Raw genomic sequence first — 19,811 nt, 5'->3', positions numbered from 1 at the left:
TTTAAAAATAAAACTGTCAACACAGAAACTTATTCAGTTATTTCTGCAATAAAATCATAATTAATTAAAAAACAAAGTTTTTATTGCTCTAAGAGAAGAGATACTATCTAGTGGTCCTGAGTTTGGGGAAAAAATATACATGAAAAAGGAAGCAGTTTGAACCTACTTTCCCTTCCTCTTGCCCTCTGATAAAGATTTTAATAAATAATGAAATGGGAGACTTAACTAAGTACAAGGGGGAAGACATAAGGGCTTTGGGTCAAGAAAATGCATAGATTTGTGTTTCCAGAGGCTTACTGTCTCTTCCAAACTAACCAAAGGACAGCAGGAACCAAAGAATCCTGGTTCTATAATTATATCCCACTGCTCCCCAAATATCTCACACTGAGCCTAGGCATTTCATAAGCATGCTACCAGAGGCCAATAAAAACGGATTCTAGGGTCACCTGGGTGGCTCAGTCAGTTAAGTGTCGGACTCTTGATTTCGGCTCAGGTCATGTTCTCACGGTTCGTGAGTTCAAGCTGACAGCACAGTGCCTTCTTGCGATTTTCTCTCTCTGCCCCTCCCCTGCTCCTTCACAGGTTCTCCCTCTCTCTCCTCTCTCCCTCTCAAAAATAAATAAACTTAAAAAAAAAAAAAAAAAGGATTCTGTGTAATAAGATACTCTACCTGATTCTCAATCTGGGTTGCCAAATCCTCTCCCAAACCCTAGTTTTCAAGATATACCCTGCCTTATTATCTGTATAAATTTAATCTGTCCTCCAAGCTAATATGAATTAAGGTATTCATAAGACAACTTCTAGAATACTATCATGTAACAATTTGAGTACTTTTAAGTTGCTTCTTTAAATAAATATATATATGTGTGTGTATATATATATATTTTAAGGTGTTCTCTTTTGCCTGCCCTCATTTAAGTGGCAGCTGGTGGGTATAGCATCCGCTTCTAAATTCACAGCCCCCCTTTCTCCTCCTACCACTAGACACTCCTCACTGCAATGTAGAATCACAAAACACATTTTGCTCTGGGCCTCTGCCAAACTGTCACTGTATCTGGATAGTGCAATCTCCTCTCTAAAAAGGGAACAAAATAATCTGAACTTTGTCCTGGTGTGCCAGTGTGGGCCACCATGACAGCCAGCTAATCCATCACTGTGGGGACCTTAGGCTGTGCAACTGACCACCCAACTGACTGCCATCAAAGGGGGGTGGCAGTTAATCATTTCCTTAAATGATGTGAGTATGGAAACAGCTGATTGTTGCTCAGCAGACGAACCTTATCCATTCTCCCTGCCCTGAGTAGTGACTGTGGCCATTTCCCCTTCTCCCCAGACCGCAGGGTTTCAAGAGATTCTGACCGAGGTGGAAATTTTAGCGGTGATTGTGGGATGCCTGTGTCATGACCTCGACCACAGGGGAACCAACAATGCCTTCCAAGCTAAGTAAGTGTTCTAATTGTTGTTATTTTAATGCATTTGCCTTTCTGTTCAGAGCCAAAGGTGACGAGTGCTAAAGAGTAAAGCATTAATTTCTGGCATCCGAGGCCAAGGCCATGCAGGCTTGGGTGTGCATGTCATGGGGCTCATCCATCTTTATAATTCCCTATTCTTCTTTTAATTGCAAATTTGCCCTTCATGTCATGCTTGTTGATTTGGTCTGTCTCTGTTGACCTCAGTCAGATAACAAAGCTCAGATTTTAAAAGGTCTGTTTTTTTTTTTCCTTCCGGAATATTTGCCTTCATGGCATTATAAGCATCTTGGACTTGCTACTCTCAAAATCAGGTTTTGAGACTATTAAAATAAAAGTGGCCTTCGGAAATTTTATGAAGCAGAATATGTTTCTTCTCCCAATAGACTCTCTTGCAGGTTCTTTAATGGTGGGTGTTGTATAAACTGCAGTGAACTAAAGCAACGCAGGAATACGGTCTCTGCTGTTCCCATCCCTCCGTCCACAGAAAGGTGGGAAGCAAACAAAGGAATTGCATCAATCCTGGGAACGTGTGAGCACCTAATGTGCACAGACAGAATAATGTGCCCCTAAGCAAGTTGGACTGGTCGAAATAACCAGCCGTTACTTGGTGGCTCACACTGTGGTCTTATTTGGAAATAAGACCAAAACCCCAATCTCCTGACTTATATTGAAGGTCCAGTTTTAGTGTTCTTTTTACTATCTGTTTGCAAACAAAATGACACGTGGGTTCAGGGGCTGGAGCAAAACGTTTGGGGATGGAGAAGTTAAGAAAGGCTTCAGCAAAGAGGTAAGATTAACTGTCAGATAACTGATTTCCAAGCCCCCGAACAGGTCTGCCTCCATAACGTGAACATCAATAGCCCACTGTGTGTCAACAGCATCACTCCCTTTGTTCCCTAAACATTGACCTATTGGGGCCTTGGACTCCTGGCTCTTTACATATCCTCCCAATCAAATGAATTTTGATTTTATAAACTTCTCTTTGCATCCTGGATCCTATTATAACCCCTCACTTTAACCCTCTTTTCTGAATATCCTACCATTTCTTGACCCTCTTAACCTTCTGTGACATCCACTGTGCAAAAACTCAGCACCAATACAGTCAAACAATTCAGTTTCTTGCTACTCTACCTAGACTTTTACAGGCTTTGGGAGAAAATGTCACAATTGCGAGAGTCTGAAGACATGCCAAATATGTATTGTCCCAGCTCAGCTGGAGGCTCTATACTTCCCACAGATCTTTCTGTGTCCCTAGCCAGCTCCATCCCCGCTTGCTTTTAGCAGTTATGTGTACCAAACTGTTTTCCCTTCCTAAACCACCTCCTGTCTACCACTGCCCCCACACCACTCAGCAGATCACCTTGCCTCCTCCTTCACCGAGAAAATTGAGGCCATCAATTGAGCCCTCCCTCAATTTCCTCCCCTGCCATGTAGAAACTTATCTGTCTGGCCCCATCCTTTCACCCTTCCGTCCTATCTCAACCAAAGGGCTGTGCCGTCTCCTGTCTGAGACTAATCCCTCCACCTCAGCTTTGGGGGCTTTCCTTGCCCCCTCCCGTGGGACCCTGCTCCATCAATCTTCCTCCCTCTGCCTTGTGTCTCTTTTCCATTCCTACTAGTGCTCAGCATCCTGTTAATGTGAGCGATTCTCCACCATCTTGAAGAAGCCTGCCTCCAACCCTACTTCTCCCTCCGGCTTCGGTTCTCTTTCTCTCCCTTACTTTCCAGTCAGTCTTCTTGGAGGGTTGTCTGTTGTTGTCTTCACTTCCTCAACCCCCGCCTCCTACATGGCCATCCAGTTCCACCTTCCCAGGGGAGCCCACCAATGGCCCCTGTTCCCAAAGCTGATGGACACTCTTTTTGGCCTTCTTTCTTGACGTTTCTTGCCATGAGCCACATTTTGTCACTCCCTCCTTCCAGGAACTCTGTCTTCCTATTGGAGCCCCACAGCCACCTCAGTCTCAGTCTTTGCCTCTACACCTCTCTCTTTTCCTCTATCCTAGTGAATAGCAGGGCCAGAAATCCACCAGTCACCCAGATTCTCTCCTTAGCACCCCAAAACTGACATATCTGCAGGGCCAGAAATCCACCAGTCACCCAGATTCTCTCCTTAGCACCCCAAAACTGACATATCTGCATTATTGGGTAACTACTGCTTCTTTGCACCCATCCTGGGTTGCTACAGCAAGCAACCCATATTCCCTCCTCCAGTCTCCCCCCAACCCCCTTGGCACTCAAGAATAATCTTTGTGGGGCGCCTGGGTGGCTCAGTCGGTTAAGCGTCCGACTTCAGCTCAGGTCACGATCTCGCAGTCCGTGAGTTCGAGCCCCGCATTGGGCTCTGGGCTGATGGCTCAGAGCCTGGAGCCTACTTCCGATTCTGTGTCTCCCTCTCTCTCTGCCCCTCCCCCATTCATGCTCTGTCTCTCTCTGTCTCAAAAATAAATAAAACGTTAAAAAAATTTTTTTTTAAAAAAGAATAATCTTTGTAATTCACAAAGCTGACTAAGTCACTCTCCTGCTTAAAAAACATTCACTGGCCTCCTGTGACTTTCAGGATATGTTCAAATTACTTGGTTTAGCCCTCCTGAAGGCCCTTTTCAGTTGGGCTCCTGCCCATTTTCCTGGCCCAGCACCCACTCCTCCCACCCCCACCCCCCATCAATGCATCAGTGTCCCAGACACAGGGGCTATTGGTGTCCTCAATGGGGCCATGTTAGTTCACCTCTCTCTGCTCCCAGGTTTGCTGCTTCTCTATCCTGGAATGCCCTTCTTCTCCTTCTTGCCCCAAACTCCTCCGAAAGCATCACCCCCTGGGTTTTATCTCTGAGGTACCATCATAGTCAGTGTATCTTCCTTTAGCCCCCTGTCTCCAGCCCCCTACCATTCTGCCACTTATGCATAAAGAGGAGATAAATGTGTTAGAAATATGTTCATAAAGCCAGACTGAGCACCTTGTGGGTTCTTTTAAGAGTCAAGTGCACAATACTTGTTCTCAGATACCAACATCCCCTTCCAGAGAGAGCCTGTGTATCACACTGAGAAAGGCGGCCCTTTTTGCTAATTGACCTCTCAGGTCTTTGGACCAAGAATACACACCTGATTAAAACCCAGCTAATCATATTTCATATACCAGGAATTCAGAGTTGGATTACCATGATACTGACTCAGTTATCTGTTGAGATCCAAGCTGTGGATCACAGAGACTTGGGAGCTGTAGGCTGCCATTTTGGGAAAGCCGTGATGACAGAAATAGATAAGAGAAACAAGAAAGTGAGTCTGCAGAGAGAAGAGAAGAAGAAAGTAAATATTCATAGAGAAACAGAAAAAAATATTATACAACCTTGGAGACAGAAAAAGCAGACTTGATCCCTGGCTTTCCACATCTCTACTCCATTGCCAGGAGACCCAGCCACACTTGTGATAACTGGGTTCCCTCAAAGTTTCTTTTATCATTTAATCAACCTCTTTAATGAAGCTGCTTCTAATTGATTTCTGTTTTTTTGCAACTGACAGTGCCTGAGACAATGAGAAGTACTACAATGTACTTGTTGTATCCTACCTCCAGTGCTCACCAACATACTTGTAGGGTAGATATCTTTGTCTCCATTTAACCAGGAGGGCCTGAGCCTCAGGGAAGTAACTTGCCCAGATTCATGCATCCAGAATGTGGCACAACAGTGTTTGGACCCAGACTATCTGATTCCAAAAGCCATTGCTTAACCACCGCATCATATTCCCTTTCATGACTTTGTATTATTTATTTGGGGCCTTTAAGCTTCCAGGTTATTAGCTGACTTGCCATATATGTGAGCTCTGGAAAACTACAATATATTTTGACATCCAGCAAATCAAGACACAGAGCCATAAAAAATCCTAGAAATGAACTAGACCTTGGTCATCATATTTTTCAACACCTTAACTTTACAAAAATGGAAACTGAGGGGTCCCTGTAGAGGCCACTTTTAGGCAAACAAGCTTGAGCAATGGAATGTAGGAAGTGTCCATAGTGACCACCCGGCTGAATGCAAACCATCCCATCAGGTGATCGACCCACCTGCAAATATCCTAACTGACCAATGGGCTACTTACAACCGGGCACAGTTGCCAAAAAAGGGAGAATTCCATACTTTACCATACTTCCTCATCTTCCCCCTTTAAAAACAGCCCCCACCCACTGCCTCCTTGCAGACAGCCTCTCCCTCTGCTGTCCTGCCCACTGCTCCCTTGCAGTGTACCCAATAAACTTCTATCCTTTCTTCAGCCTCAGGTGAATTCTTTCACCACCAGCGCCGTTGGCTTCCACCATATCATCCCCCCACATCTGAGGGCCCCATCTGATCAGATAGACACCCCATGTAAACACCACAGTTCCCAAGTCTCAAGTGACTGGTGTAAGATTAAACAACTTTCAACATATGAGATAAGGGTTAAGTTGCTGATTGCTGATATTAGAATTCAAAGTTCGGGGGTTTTGGGTTTTTGGTTTTTCTTTTTTGCATCCTTATACCACATGATCAAAATCTACTCTTCCAAGACAGTCTGACATGTTTCCGCGAGATGATTAATCCCGTACACAACTTAACCAGCTCACGGGATGTCTATCAGCCCTGCTTCTACCTAAGAGAGTTCCTTTTGAACTTAGGATACCAAACATCACCACCACCCACCCTCTTGTTAAAATGTCCTTCAACAACGAATACTGAAAGAGACCTTTTAAATCATGGTGAAGGGATTACCTTTTTATTGATTAGAATAACACTTATTCAGTAAGCATGCCATTGTTTAGAAAAGCCATAGGAAGAAATCTAGTCCTTATTTCCTTTGTTATTCCACAATCATTGAGTGCTTTTTTTGTGCAAGGCTCTGTGCTAGGCATTGTGGGAGAAATAAAGACGCATAACAAACAGTCCCTTCCCTAAAAGTAGTCACAGTATAATTCCAACCTTTCAAGTGATTTGGAAATAGATTTAAATGCACCAGTTATTACGTGGCAAAGCATACAGTACCTTTTATTCATATATAAGGCTATAAAGAAACAAGAGACATTTAGCAAGGGACAAATTACTATATAAAATGCAAAATGCCTCTATAATAAAAAGTTGTGACTTTAGTTATAGCACAATATGATTTATTCTCTTAGCCTTTCTGATGAGTGAACCTTTGCATTTTCATATTTTATTCTTAATTTTTAAGTATTGGAGCACGTGCAATGAATGATCAATAGGTAGAGAGGGCCACCATACCACCACGCTTAGCAATTGCTCTGTGAACACCTCTCTCCCGTTTTCTCCAGGGACAGCATTTCCCACTCATCCCCCCCCATCTCCATTACAGCTGCCCCCGATGATTAAATATCAGTACCAAGCAGCTTTGTAGTATATTCTCCTAGGAGACTTCTTCTATTCATTTCTAGCATAATCTCTTATACTCATTTATTGGGAATGAAAACCCATCTTGTCGCTTTCGGCCAGGTCCCAGAAGTGAAATCCTGGGGCACATTAATCTGCCATGACAGCCTAATCCCATTCCTCACCACCTCCCAGCAATTCTCAATTTCCTAATTACCTTTCATAGTTTTCCTTTTAAAACTTTCCCATAAGCCATATCTGGAGAACTTATGCACGTTTTTGCACATTTATTTCTTGGTGCCTGAGCAAAGTGCCTGTACAGAAAGAATTTTCACTTTGACTTTTCTTTTTAATAAGTCTCTTCTCGGTGTGTCACCTGTCCAAAAATGAAAGTCTTCAGTATGTCAGGATGACCTAATCAACAATGAGCTTCATAAACAATCACATGTATTAATATTCCTGTGCTCATGAAATTCAGATATATAATATGGATATCCACAATTTGGAGATATAGATGTATCGACAATATATATATTTGTATGTATATATACAAATTGTATATATATATATATATACATACATATATATATGCCATATATATATATGTGTGTATATATATGTATATATATACATATATATATGCCATATATATATGTGTGTGTGTATATATATATATATGTATATATATATATATATATATACATATATATATATATATGGTAACATACTTATTACTGCCAACCTTCAAGTTTGAACTATAATCTCTAGCCATACTACTGTAAGCTTATTAGCCAAGCAGCTAATATTTTTTTAATTTATTATTTATTTTTGAGAGAGAATGGAGGAGGGGCAGAAAAAAGGAGGGGGGACAGAGGATCCCAAAGTGGCTCTTGCGCTGACAGCAGTGAACCTGATGCAGGATTCAAACTCACTAACCATGAGTTCATGACCAGAGCCCAAGTCAGATGCCTAACTGACTGAGCCACCCAGGCGCCCCACCAAGTAGCTAATATTTTTTTAAGCACCTATTCCATGCCAGGCAATCAGCTATGATATGCACATAAAACATCCTGGAATTTCAAAATCAAAAACAAAGGCACCCAGGGTGCATTTTGAAAAATGTATTTTCATAAAAAGGAACTCTGATAGAAAATAGTTAACTAAAATTAAATATTAATTAATCACTGGTTACTAAGATTAGCCTAACAATTTTGCACTTATTAAATGGCATAGATGAAGGTAAGATTTAAAGAAACAACACATACCTGATTAAAATGTAGTTACCACCCTCCCCCTTAGCAACTCTATTCATGATGATACCTATGGAACCTAACCCTGTGTTTCTCCAGCATGTGGTCAGCTCTGAGTCTCTCCAAGATTATGGGCCCCTGGGCCCCTGATCTGGCTGTGATCTTGGGCTGCTTCACAGTGGAGATGGAGGGCAGCTTAGGACCAAAATCCTTCACGTTGCACGTATATGCAGTTCTTGGCTCCTCTCATTAGCAGTGCAGACTGTGAGCTGTCAGTCTCCGGCATTTCCAAGAAAAGGCCAAATTGCCCTTTTGATGTCCAAACTCCCTGGAATGAGCAGGAAAGAACACAGGGACTCTGATTGCCGTGATTGCCCTTTAAACCATAGGATTCTCTGGATCTCTCTTGACTCTTAAGATGCTCTAAATCCTAATCCTTCCACAAGAGCTGGAAATGAACACACTTGAACATGTCCAATGAACACTTTGCTGAACTGATATTATTGAGAATTAACTGGTTCTGCATAAGCAGGATTTACAGATAATTCAAAGTAACTTTTTCAAGTATTTAAAATGGAAATTGATATGGGTTTTAATTGATTTAATAGACTGCAGTCTACTACATGTCATGTATTATGATAAGCACTTCCAAGTATTTTATTACATTTTCATAAATAACAGGAGGTAGGTAGCATTTTCACAATTTCAGAGACCAAGAAACTGAGCCTTAAAGCACCCAAGTAACTGTCCAAAGCTTTTTCCAAGAGCTAGGGTCTGATTCCAAATCCAGGGAACTTTCCAGAGTTCTACTCTGAGATACAGTGGGACTGTGAGCTGGGAAATCATAGGAGAAGCTTGTCAGCCTTACCTGTAAAGTGGTTCAATGGACTCTGCATAATATGCCCAAGGGCTTTTCCCCTGGAAAGGCAAATACATTGGGTATAGGACGGTTAGTTGTTGTGAACACTCGGAAGCTACATACAGTTTAGTTCATGAAGTGCACCCTGATCCCTCCCCTAAGCTACAAATTCTGTCTTTTGTCCTTGGAACATCTGAAGCACTTCGATTGGACATGGAACGCTTTCTATGGTATTTGTGTTATGTGCATTATTTATCTTATGACCACATCTCATCTGAATTTCTTAGCCACATGGCCTGTGTCTTATCTATTTTATCATCCACAGGATCTAGCCTAACACATAGAAGGTTTTTGAAAAGTTTACTTCGTGGATGAGTGAAGTGCCCGGTTTCCTAAGAATATATATGCTCCTGTTCCTTTGCCAAAGCAGGAAAAGCAGTCTGATCCAAAGAAATGGCTTGGGAGAATCGTTGGCGGGTGGAGGGCCCTGGTCACTCACGCTTCTCTCCTCTTTCAGGAGCGGCTCTGCCCTGGCCCAACTGTATGGAACTTCTGCTACCCTGGAGCATCACCATTTTAACCATGCTGTGATGATCCTTCAAAGTGAGGTATAGGCCTAATACTCTGCTCCCCTTGTCAGAAAACCAATACAACAATGTTTGCTACTTCTTTCTTTGTAGTGCTACACATAGATACAGAGAAAAGAGACAAGTTTTTTTAGGCCAAACTATTGCTTTTCTTGGTGGCTTTTTAAAATCCTTTCAGATGCCTGACCAAGAACCTTATTCAGTTCTTCCCGAGCTGATTCATTTGGGTTTCATGATTGGTAAGGAGACTTTTCAGATTCACTTAGCAGAAAAGACGGCTTATAGCTTGTCACCAGAGCATGGGCTTATTTTCTTTAAGGAGCACAGAAGCCACTGGCAAAGTGACTTGACCCAAGTAGTGAGTGGCCCACATTCCCATTTTGCAAAAGTCGAAGCCATTTTACAAGATGGTAGAAATAGAAACAGGGTGAGAAAATTACACTTTATTAGCACAATTGAGAAAGCTATGAAAGATAAAAAGAGCCCAAAATTGCTGGTCAGAGCAGTCTGAAAGTGAGAATTGCAGCTAAACTTGAGACCCAAGGCTAAAGCCATATGCCTTATTTTGCTTCATGTCGCAATGCAGGAGTTAGACATAGTTGGACTTGTGTACTTTTAGCTCTCCACAGAGAAAAAGAAAAACCACTAACTGACTCCGGCTGAGGCATCTGAGTTTTAAATTGCCAGGAAAGGATCTGTTTAATTTTCTGCAGGCGTACAGACTTTTTTTTTTTTTTTTGAGGCCAAGAAGGGATCATCTGTTCCCCATTATTTGTCAGTTCTCTAGCTGTGCCATTAATTATTATTATTATCATCATTAAGGCCCTGCTTCGCTGGAATAGCATCATTAAATATGGAGGGTTTTTTTCCCTCCAGCCTATCTTGAGAAAGCATGTCTTTTGCAATATCACAAAAGCCTTCTTCGACCCCATAAAGGAGAGTCAGCACTCCGGAACCCGAATGCAACTGGGGAAGGGCAAACCCGCTGAGGGAGATGTATTTTCAGTTGGGAATGAAACATCAAGGGTTAGCCTCTCAGTAACTCTGACAGAAACCAGCATCCCAGCCTCTGCAGCTCTGGAATTTTCCTATGGAAGCCATGTTTGAGCTGAGCGCTATGGAAGAGGGAGGGAGGGTTAGGAGGAGCTTGGAGCTTGGGTGCAGACTGTCTTTTCTGTACTGGCAATATGATGAGTTTACACCTCAGACCCCAGAAACTCCCACCTTTCTAATAACAGGGATTATGAACAGGATGTTAGGGTTTTCTTGGAAGGTAATTTGTTTGTCTCCTTGGAAAAACAAACCCCACTAACTCAGAATTTGTCTTCATACAAATAAAACACATTGGCTGGCCTTCACTCCGGGGTTCTCTGTAAGGAACACAGAATAATGACAATGGAAATTCATCCTGAGCAACTGTTGTGTGGGTTCTGGTCTGGCTATTATCCCACACACACCCCTGCCCTGCGCATCAGAAAGGCAAAAATGCACCCTGCTTTTCAAATGAGACAGAGGCCTGAGGCAAGCTACTCCAGACCTTTCTCCCTCCACACTTGGTTTTCTTTTCATCCGTACCACTCCTCCATAAATGTAAATGACAGTAGAAGCAGTATTTCAGGGGCACAAATCTGTTTCAGGGACCAAACCCTTGAGGCACTGTAGAAGGCCAATTTGCATGTAAACAATACACTGACTGCAAATTAACTGTTTTGGTTTATCAAAGCCTATCTGGCTAGCTTTATCACTCTGTTAGCTGTAAATTGTGTCAGTTACTATATGTTCTTTAAAATTGTTAAAACGCACTCTCTCACAAAAAGATCAAGATCCTCAAATTCAGACCAGCTTTCTCTGAACTCCACATACTTTTGACTGTAACTTACTCATAAAGCTATTTTCTTTCACTGGGAGATGCTAGCCATTGTCTGGATCCAGGTGATGACTTTTCCACAGCTTCCAACCACTTTCTTCCAGGCCACAGAGCACCAACCTATGATTGATCCATGGGGGAAGGCTCAGGCGAAGAAACCTGGGCAGAATTATGGCTTGGTCTACCTTTACTTACTTGTCTTCTTCTTAATGGCTGAATTAAGGGTCTGGAAGAGTTCATTTGAAAATTACTATTAATATTGGACCTGGTCCCAGGTGGAACCAATATACTCTAGTCTTAAAGGAGTGGAGGGTTCACCCAATGAGATAAATTAACTCAGGGAAGGAGATTATCATCTGGTAGCTGGTAAGAAGTAATTTGCTAATTGATATTCTGTTTCCCTGAAAGAATTAATTTACCTCTTAGCGGAGAATAGTTTATTCTCAGGCAGTCATCTGCCCCTTCCTTCCATACCATCTTCTGGCTCTCAGCACCCACTTTAAAACCCCTCCGGTTCCCAGGCCACATGTTTTTGAGTTCATAACTCATGCTAAGAAGACTTGATAAATGAAAAGCCCCTGACTTTCAAAGCAAGTTAAGTGAATTGTTGGTCACTTTACAGGATTGTTTCACTTTACTAAAAATATCGCAGAACTGTCTAATGTAGCTAAAACAAATTTTGATGAAAAGAAGTGTGCTTTCCAAAGGTATGGAGATAACAGGTACAAATTTTCCTAGGTAAAAGTCATCTTAGCAGTCCCAAGAACTATGCCAATAACACTATCTTATACATTCTAGCGACTCAGTAATTACGTACTGAATTTAATCTACCACACACTTCATTAAGATGTATCTTCACAATTTAAGTTGTGCCGAGTTTCTCAAACTCGGCAGTGTTGACACGCTGGGCCGGTATACCTTCATTGTGGGGGCTATCCTATGCATTGTCAGAGATTCAGCGGCATCCCAGGCCTCTACCCACCAGATCCTGATAGCATGCCCAACCAGAGTGATGATAAAAAAGTCTCTAAATATTGCCAAAATCACTCTCAGTTAAAAACCACTGGTCTAAGGTTTCTTTCTCCTCCTTGAAGTAATTTGTTGTCATAGCAAGTGCTTCCAAAATGCCAACTTAAGTCTTTATTAGTGAAACTAGTATTCATTTTAGGGTCAGAAAGATTCTCAAATATTTTGTCAATTTCTACGCTCAACAATTCCACAGGAAATGGCAGCCAAATGGAGTTATTGGCACAAACATATCCATAGTAACACAAGTTTAAACATTTTCAGAGTCTTCTATTTAGGACTAATAAAGAATAATAAAGTGCCTCTTGGTGGTTGTCCTCAAAAATGGTCGCACTTTCTGGCTTTGCTGTTTTCCAGAGGGTCTGTTTGTATTTGCACAAAATTTCATTAATTTTTTAAAAAAATGTTTTTATCATGTTCCCATACTTTTTTTTTTTTTTAAATATAGGAGACATGTAGTTGACAACCTCAGATTTAATGTTGTCTTTTGTGACTTTTTACTTTCTCATTACAGGGTCACAACATCTTTGCTAATTTGTCCTCCAAGGAATATAGTGACCTTATGCAGCTTTTGAAGCAGTCAATATTAGCAACAGACCTCACGCTGTACTTTGAGTAGGTATTGGCATTTGATCTATTTGACAAATGGATATCTAAAATTTCATCTTGTAATTAATTTTCAAGTCCATATTGGGGGTCGCCTGTTATTCTACCACTGGTATCAATGTGTAAATGAGCTAAACTTTTTGTTGTTTTCCCTTATCTAAATGAACTTCATTAAGGTGGTATCTGTAAGACAAGAAAATCAGGGCTACCATCACGTGATTTATAGCTTTCTTCTGTTTAATGAACTTTGTCTGAAACTTTTGACTCTGAAACTAGGTGATGGCCATTTTTATTTTAGACACTTGCTAAGATTGCTATTTTTGGTTATTTTATTTCTGGTGAAATCCAAAATGGTTTTGATGATGCTAATGAAAGATTTGTTGCTGAAAGGTTGACTTGAAATCCAAGTCTTCATTTCTTGCCTCTACTCTATCTCTCTTTCTCAAAAGAGCTGTCCTCCTTTTTCCCAAAGTTCAAGCCTCCATCTGAGCTAGAAATTCCATCCCTCTTATTTCCCCTGATACCTACTCCACCGGAGCAAAACCACCTCTTTTGGCAGCCTGAAAGTCTTTTCCTTCACCAATATGCATAGTTTCCTCTTAAAGACCAGTTTCCCTTCCTTAAAAAATTCTTCCACTTGATCTGATGGAGATCTTTAATTGCTTTTCAACTTACCTTTCTTTTACTGCCTACCTTTCAAAATAAATGGAACACAAAAAAATAAAAAATAAAAAATAAAATAAATAAATGGAACACATTTTCCTAACACCTGCTTATGCTTTGAAGACCAATGTGCACCTTCATATTCTACAAAAATTGTTCTTTCACAGGTCACCAGAAACTTCCTTGTCCTCAAATTCAGTGTCCTCCTTTACCCATTTCTGATATTGTCTAGCTTCTTTGAGACCTCTGAAGATTTACAGTCTTCTTATTGTCAATTTCTACCCTCTTCTCTTCCCCAACATCCAGCTGCTTTTCTCCCTCTTTTTCTGGATTCTTTGTAGGTTTCTTTTCTCCTTGTTCCTACATATGAGTTCTTGAACCCATATTCTTTCTCAAATCAGATTTATTCCCTTAGCCTCAACTCCATATAACCTGTATAGGTATGTAGAAGGCCCTGGAATTCTTCAGTCTAACCATCACATTCTAATCACATATCTCCAACTTCCATCTCAAAAACCTTCAGTGATTTCATTGCTTTCAAAGCAACCTGGAAACTTAGTTCAAGTTTCAAGGCCCTCCATAATCTGCCCCTAACCTTTTTTCCTTCTTATCTTCCACTTCTCTCCTACATGATTTGTCTTCTCCAACCAGACTGGTCTACATATTACACTTTGAATACATCTCACACAGTGCCCTGATGCCCGAATCATACTGTTTCTGCATGAAATCCTGTCCCTGCCCTTCCTCATCAGCTGAATTTTCCTTTAAGGTCCATTTCCTCCATCACCTTTTCTAGGAAGCTTGTTTCACTCCCTTTGAAATCTTAACTGCCCTTTGTTATTGTGTCAGTTAGAATTAGAATCAATTGTAAGGGACACAAAACCCAAAACAATAGTGGACTACATCTCTGTCACGTAGAAGAAATCTGGAGATCCACAATCTGGAGCTGGTAGAGTAGCTATATGAAGTCATCAGGGACTCAGTGCTCTTTTTATCTTTCTGAGCTGCCACCTTCAGCACATGGTTTTGACCTTAGTCCAAGATAGCTGCTTAAGTTCCAACCAGAATGTCCACATTTCAACAAGCAGAAAGAAAGAAGGGACAAGGAAGAAAGGGGCCAAAAGGTGATGCAAGCTATCTTTTAGGAGAGTTTTTTGGAAACTCCACATAATTCTTGCACTTACATTTCAATGGTCAGAATTTAGTCATTTGGCCAAACCCAGGTTGAAGGAAGGTTGGGAAAGGAAGTCTTTATTTTGGGTAGCTGTGTGCCCTGCTGAAAAGTAGGGGCTCTATTGTTAATAAAGGAAGGAGGGATATTGGAGTAGACAACTAACAATCTGTGCCCTAGGTATTTATTGTTGGATTCTGCTGAATGAGTTAGTGCATGGTATTGTGGAAAGAGTAAAGGCTTTGGAAGTATACTGGTCTGGATTTAAATCACATTCTGGCATTCTGCTTAAACCTGGTAGACTGAGCCCAAGTGTCTGTGTCCTTTCCCTCCTGAAACTCCACTGAAATGACACCAAATAAATTTAAAGAAAAATAAAAGCATAAATCTGCAAGAGAGAGGGCACGCAACAACTGAAAAGAGATGTCAATACATAAGTGGAAAACGGAAGACTGACCAACAAATGGTAACTGATTTAGCAGAGCAGAAGTGAAAAGTAGGGCCCACAGAGGAAAACATCTCTGAGAAGCAAGATAGTTTGCCCTGTAAGACCTTAGTTAGGAGCCCAGGGACAAAAAAAAAAAAAAAAATGCCATGAAAAGGGGATATGACTCTCAAAGCTTAAGACAAGAAGATTGATAGAAAGTCAGTTTATGTAACACTCAGAGCCCACAAAGTCCTTCCCCAACATAGTCAGTTAGCTTTTTTTCCTCTACCCCTGGAGATAGTCAGAGGTTTATTCCCTAGAGAAATAAAAGACCAAACTCTGGACTGAGGGAAATACAAGGTAGAAATGAGATACAGAGCCAGAACAGGGGATAAAAAGAAATGGAACAAGTCTCTGGATTGAAAACCCATAGCCCAGTCACCCAGAAGCTAGGAGTTCATAAGCCATAAATCCAGGGTTGTCAGATTTAGCAAATAGAAATACAAGAATCCTAGTTAAATTTGAATTTCATATAAACAAGGAACAATTTTTAGTATAGCTATGTCCCATGTAATGTGTGTGGAGGACACATACATACAACTGCTGCTCAGCCTTTTAATGCCTGACCATTACATACAAAGAGATACCAAGGCTCACAGAACACTTTGTGAAAGACTCCCATATGAAATACAGAAGCCAAAGCAAATGGGGAAAAATGAAATTCAGAGAAAGCAGGGAGAGAAAGAAAACAAAACCCCAAAGCAATTATTAATATCTTTAGACAGCTAATGTATTGCATCCATGAAACAAGAACAGGATGCTTTAAAAAATAATAGGAACAACCACAGAAGAAAAAGCTCTTGATATTAAAAATAGGATAGCCAAAATAAATAAAATTAAGGCATTGAGGAATACAGTCAAAGGACAAACAGGCAGCAATATGGAAAATATTGTTTTGTTTCATTATGTGCTTTTTAGGATTGTTTGATTTGTTAACTATGTGCATGGAATACCTTGATAAATATAAATTTTAATTAATTTTAATATATAGTTTCAAAACAAAAATCCCAGCTCTGCCACTACCTGGCTGTGTGTTATCAGACAAATTATTCACCTCTCCAAGCCTCTTTTCTTCATACGTAAAATAGAGATAACAATACCTATGTTATCTGTCTTATAAACGTCTTACATCTCATAAATGCCTTGTATGTCTTATAAATGGTGGTATCCAATCTCATTGCTTTATAGCCCATTTATTTTGCATGTTTTGTGACCCTCATGATTGACTTAACTATGCTGATCTCTTTCTGAAATGATGCTCCTTGATTTAGGATTTATGGAGGCCTATACCCCTTTAATGTTTTTATTTCCTGTCTCTGGCACTTCAGGATTTTGTGTTATTTTTCTCAAAGTAGAAACATTTTCCCAAGCCAAGTTTCCAAGTAACTTCTAAGGGGGAAAAAAATCTCACAGTTGGAGTCCATTTATCAAGGCCTGTTAGGGACGTGTCAAATCACTGAGTGACCGCTGGGATGCGGCCAAGTAAGTTGGTTGCAACTCCTTTTCTCATTACTCTGTTCTTATCTTAACGCTGCAGCCCCTGCTGTTTGCTGACTCCCAAAGAAGTCGGCTTGTTCTCTTTTTGTCAGCATTATTGTCTTCTGAGGTTCCGAATAGCTGCTCATTCCCTAATCTAGACCTTCAGGAGGCTGATTCACTTGCCTGTTTAAAGTTGCATTAAAGCGTTGCCATATTTTTAGCCAAAACAATCCCTAGGGTTAATGAGGAGAACAGCAGTCACTATAGACTGTCACCCAGATGCATTTATTTCACAGATATACAATGGTGGGACTGGAAGGGATGTTAGAAATGATGTAATCCAATTCATCTCCTTTATTTTGTAGATCAGGTACTGAGCTCCAAAAGGTTAAATAGTGTAGCTTGGGTCACATAACTAATTAATGGCTAAACTGAAAACCACTCCTCTTTCAGGGCTTTTTCCACAATCACTGTATTCCTCCTCTAATGGAAGAATCAAGAAATAGTCATCATTCGAGTTGGAGATACATTTTATGGAATATTGACCTTCCCGGGCGTATGTCAATCAGTTTAATTTGCAAACCAGCATGGGTTCCCTGTGCCCTCTCCCAAAGCAGAGCTAGAGTCAAGGGCTTGCGTGCAGGTAGCATAGTTTTGGAAGTGGCGTCAGGAATAGGAGCAGGGCTCTGGGACAGTGACTCGGGAGGTAGGAAAGCTATTGCCAGGACGCGTTTCCTTGTTGGTAGTTACAGTGGTCACCTGGAATTGATCCTGCAGGGACTGTCTGAAAAGTCTCAGATGCTGCACCTCAAAATTATCCACCCACCTCCATTCTTTATCAGCAAAGGTTATTCCATGGGTGTTAACTCCTAGGATTTGGGACTTTCAGGATGTGCACGCCTAAGAGCTGGGGATTCTCCAGCAGTCCTCATCCCATACGTGGAGTGAGCAGCACCCCGGCAGAAAGTAAGCAATGCACCAGGGAGCCTGGGCAGGAACTTGGTGCAGCAATGGCTAGAGAAATGTGGGACAAGAGGGTGTGGGGTGGCCTGGCACAACTTCTCTCCAAGACTCTGGGGCATCACTGGTTCTTCTGCCATAGCTACTCAAATTGAAAGTCATGATACTATTGAGGTCAATCAAAAGAGACTCACTGCCTTCCTCCCCTAGGAAAGGGAAAGCACTCTGGAAAGAGCCAGTGCAGGCAGGGAGATGCTCTTCTGGACCTTTCGAAGAGAAGTTTATGATCCATTCCTACAGGCAAGATCTCCTGCCATGTGCCAAAAAGAGGAAAAAAAGATTCCTAGAAATGTGGAACCCCTTTAAAAATGACCACAAAAACTTGTAAATTTAATTTCTAATGGTTTTAGGTATTCTTGGGATTCCATACTATAAGTGACAGATAAAAGCAGAATTCACAGATTTAAAAAACAAAAATAAAACAAACGAAAAAACCTTAGTGTGAATTTCTAGGCTTCACAACCCAAGCCTGGGGGTTAATTGTTCAGTCTGATTTTCCAACTCATTGAAACATTTTCCAGTTTCTGCTGAGTGATTTTCAGAAATTGATTTCTATGCCTATTTCTGAGTCCCTCCAGTAAATAAGGCTTTGATAATTAAATAGTAATTTCAGCATCTCAAGCAGGACCTAGACGTACCCTATCAGTAACCAGCCATGCGACTTTGAGGGAGTCACTTAATCTCTCTTTGCCTTGGTTTCTTGTCAGCAACATGGGGACAGGCATATCACACCCCTAAGGTCCTTGTGGTGGTCAAAGGAGATTACCTATTTGAAAGATAATTCTGTAATTTAAATAATTAAGATTTCAATAATCTAAATAATGTAAATTTAAATAATTGAAATTTGATAACTTTGATGACTTAAAGTAACTGATAAAAGAATCACTCAGCCAGAACACTTAATAAAAGTTTCACCATAAAAGATGATGCTTTGGGGCAGGGGAGGGGAGCAGAGGAAGAGGTCCAAAATTATAAGTGTTGAAACTTCAAAGAGAAGTCACAAATGCCCTTTCCTTTTGTCTGCATGTAAGTCAAAAGTGATGATTATTAATAAAAACAATGACTAATGTTTCCTGAGTGCTTCCTTAGGAGCTTTATGTACACATTCTCCCATTTAATACTTAGAGCAGTCCTATTAGAATAGGCACTATTGTTGACCTCCTAATACACAGGAGGAAACTGATGTTTGGGGAGATTCAGTAAATTCCTCACAATGCCAAATGGAAATCTGAGATCTGAACCAAGAAGTTGGACTCCAAACTGTTTGTAAGTACTGTGGCATTCTCTCTGCGGTTATAGAACCATTGGAACTGAGGCCAGTCCTGGGAACACGCAGACATTAGGGGCAGCAGTATCTTGAGTACGCCCATCCCTGAGGCCGGTTACAAGCACACCAGGAAGTGGAATAGAGGCTTCAGGTTAGAGCTGCACAGGAGCCTGTCTGGTGGGGCTGAGACTTCATTGAGAGGCTCCTTGTTTGCACCTGAGCTAAGCTGGGGCATCAGGAGTTGGCAACTCTTTCTTTAGCTTTAATATGGTTATGGAGGGCGTTGCTGTTGGGCGGCAATAGCAGTGTGGCAGCCGTGCCCAAAAGGCTCTGATCACATAACACTCTTATCTGTCATCCAGCAGGGCCTGCTCCGTGCCCAGCACCTTCGCAGCCTTATAGTATCTCCCTGTATCGCTGCGAACATGGGAGCCTCGTGAATGCAGACATCTTACTCTTAGAGCCCCCAAACCTGACACACTGCCTGACATAACGATGTCTCAAAATATGAACTTTTTGATACTGAATTCTCGTATCAACCTCCTAAGTGGATATTATTATCTGCATCTTATAGATAAGGGTGCGTGGGCTTAGAGAGGGTAAGTAATTTGCCCAAAGTCATCAAGTTGTCTGCGCTCATATCTCCGTGCCACATTGCCTCAACCACTATTTAAACCAAGAATTATCCAACAATTCAGATTTTATA

At 41.2% G+C, this 19,811-nt stretch overlaps 1 protein-coding gene across 8 annotated transcripts in view; it reads left to right on the top strand.

Moving 5' to 3' along the window:
* Positions 1 to 19,811, top strand: part of PDE11A (phosphodiesterase 11A) — a 411,234-nt gene that overhangs the window by 335,964 nt on the left and 55,459 nt on the right. For all 8 annotated transcript variants that reach the window (XM_042949239.1, XM_042949237.1, XM_042949238.1 and 5 more), the window contains 3 exons: positions 1,334 to 1,443; positions 9,450 to 9,540; positions 12,927 to 13,027. In XM_042949239.1, the coding sequence (XP_042805173.1) occupies positions 1,334 to 1,443; positions 9,450 to 9,540; positions 12,927 to 13,027 (302 nt within the window). The remainder of the gene's footprint in view (positions 1 to 1,333; positions 1,444 to 9,449; positions 9,541 to 12,926; positions 13,028 to 19,811) is intronic.

The sequence above is a fragment of the Panthera leo genome, chromosome C1, assembly GCF_018350215.1.
Source record: "Panthera leo isolate Ple1 chromosome C1, P.leo_Ple1_pat1.1, whole genome shotgun sequence".
In the NCBI taxonomy this organism is placed as follows: domain Eukaryota; kingdom Metazoa; phylum Chordata; class Mammalia; order Carnivora; family Felidae; genus Panthera; species Panthera leo.
This window is presented reverse-complemented; position numbering and strand designations above follow the sequence as displayed.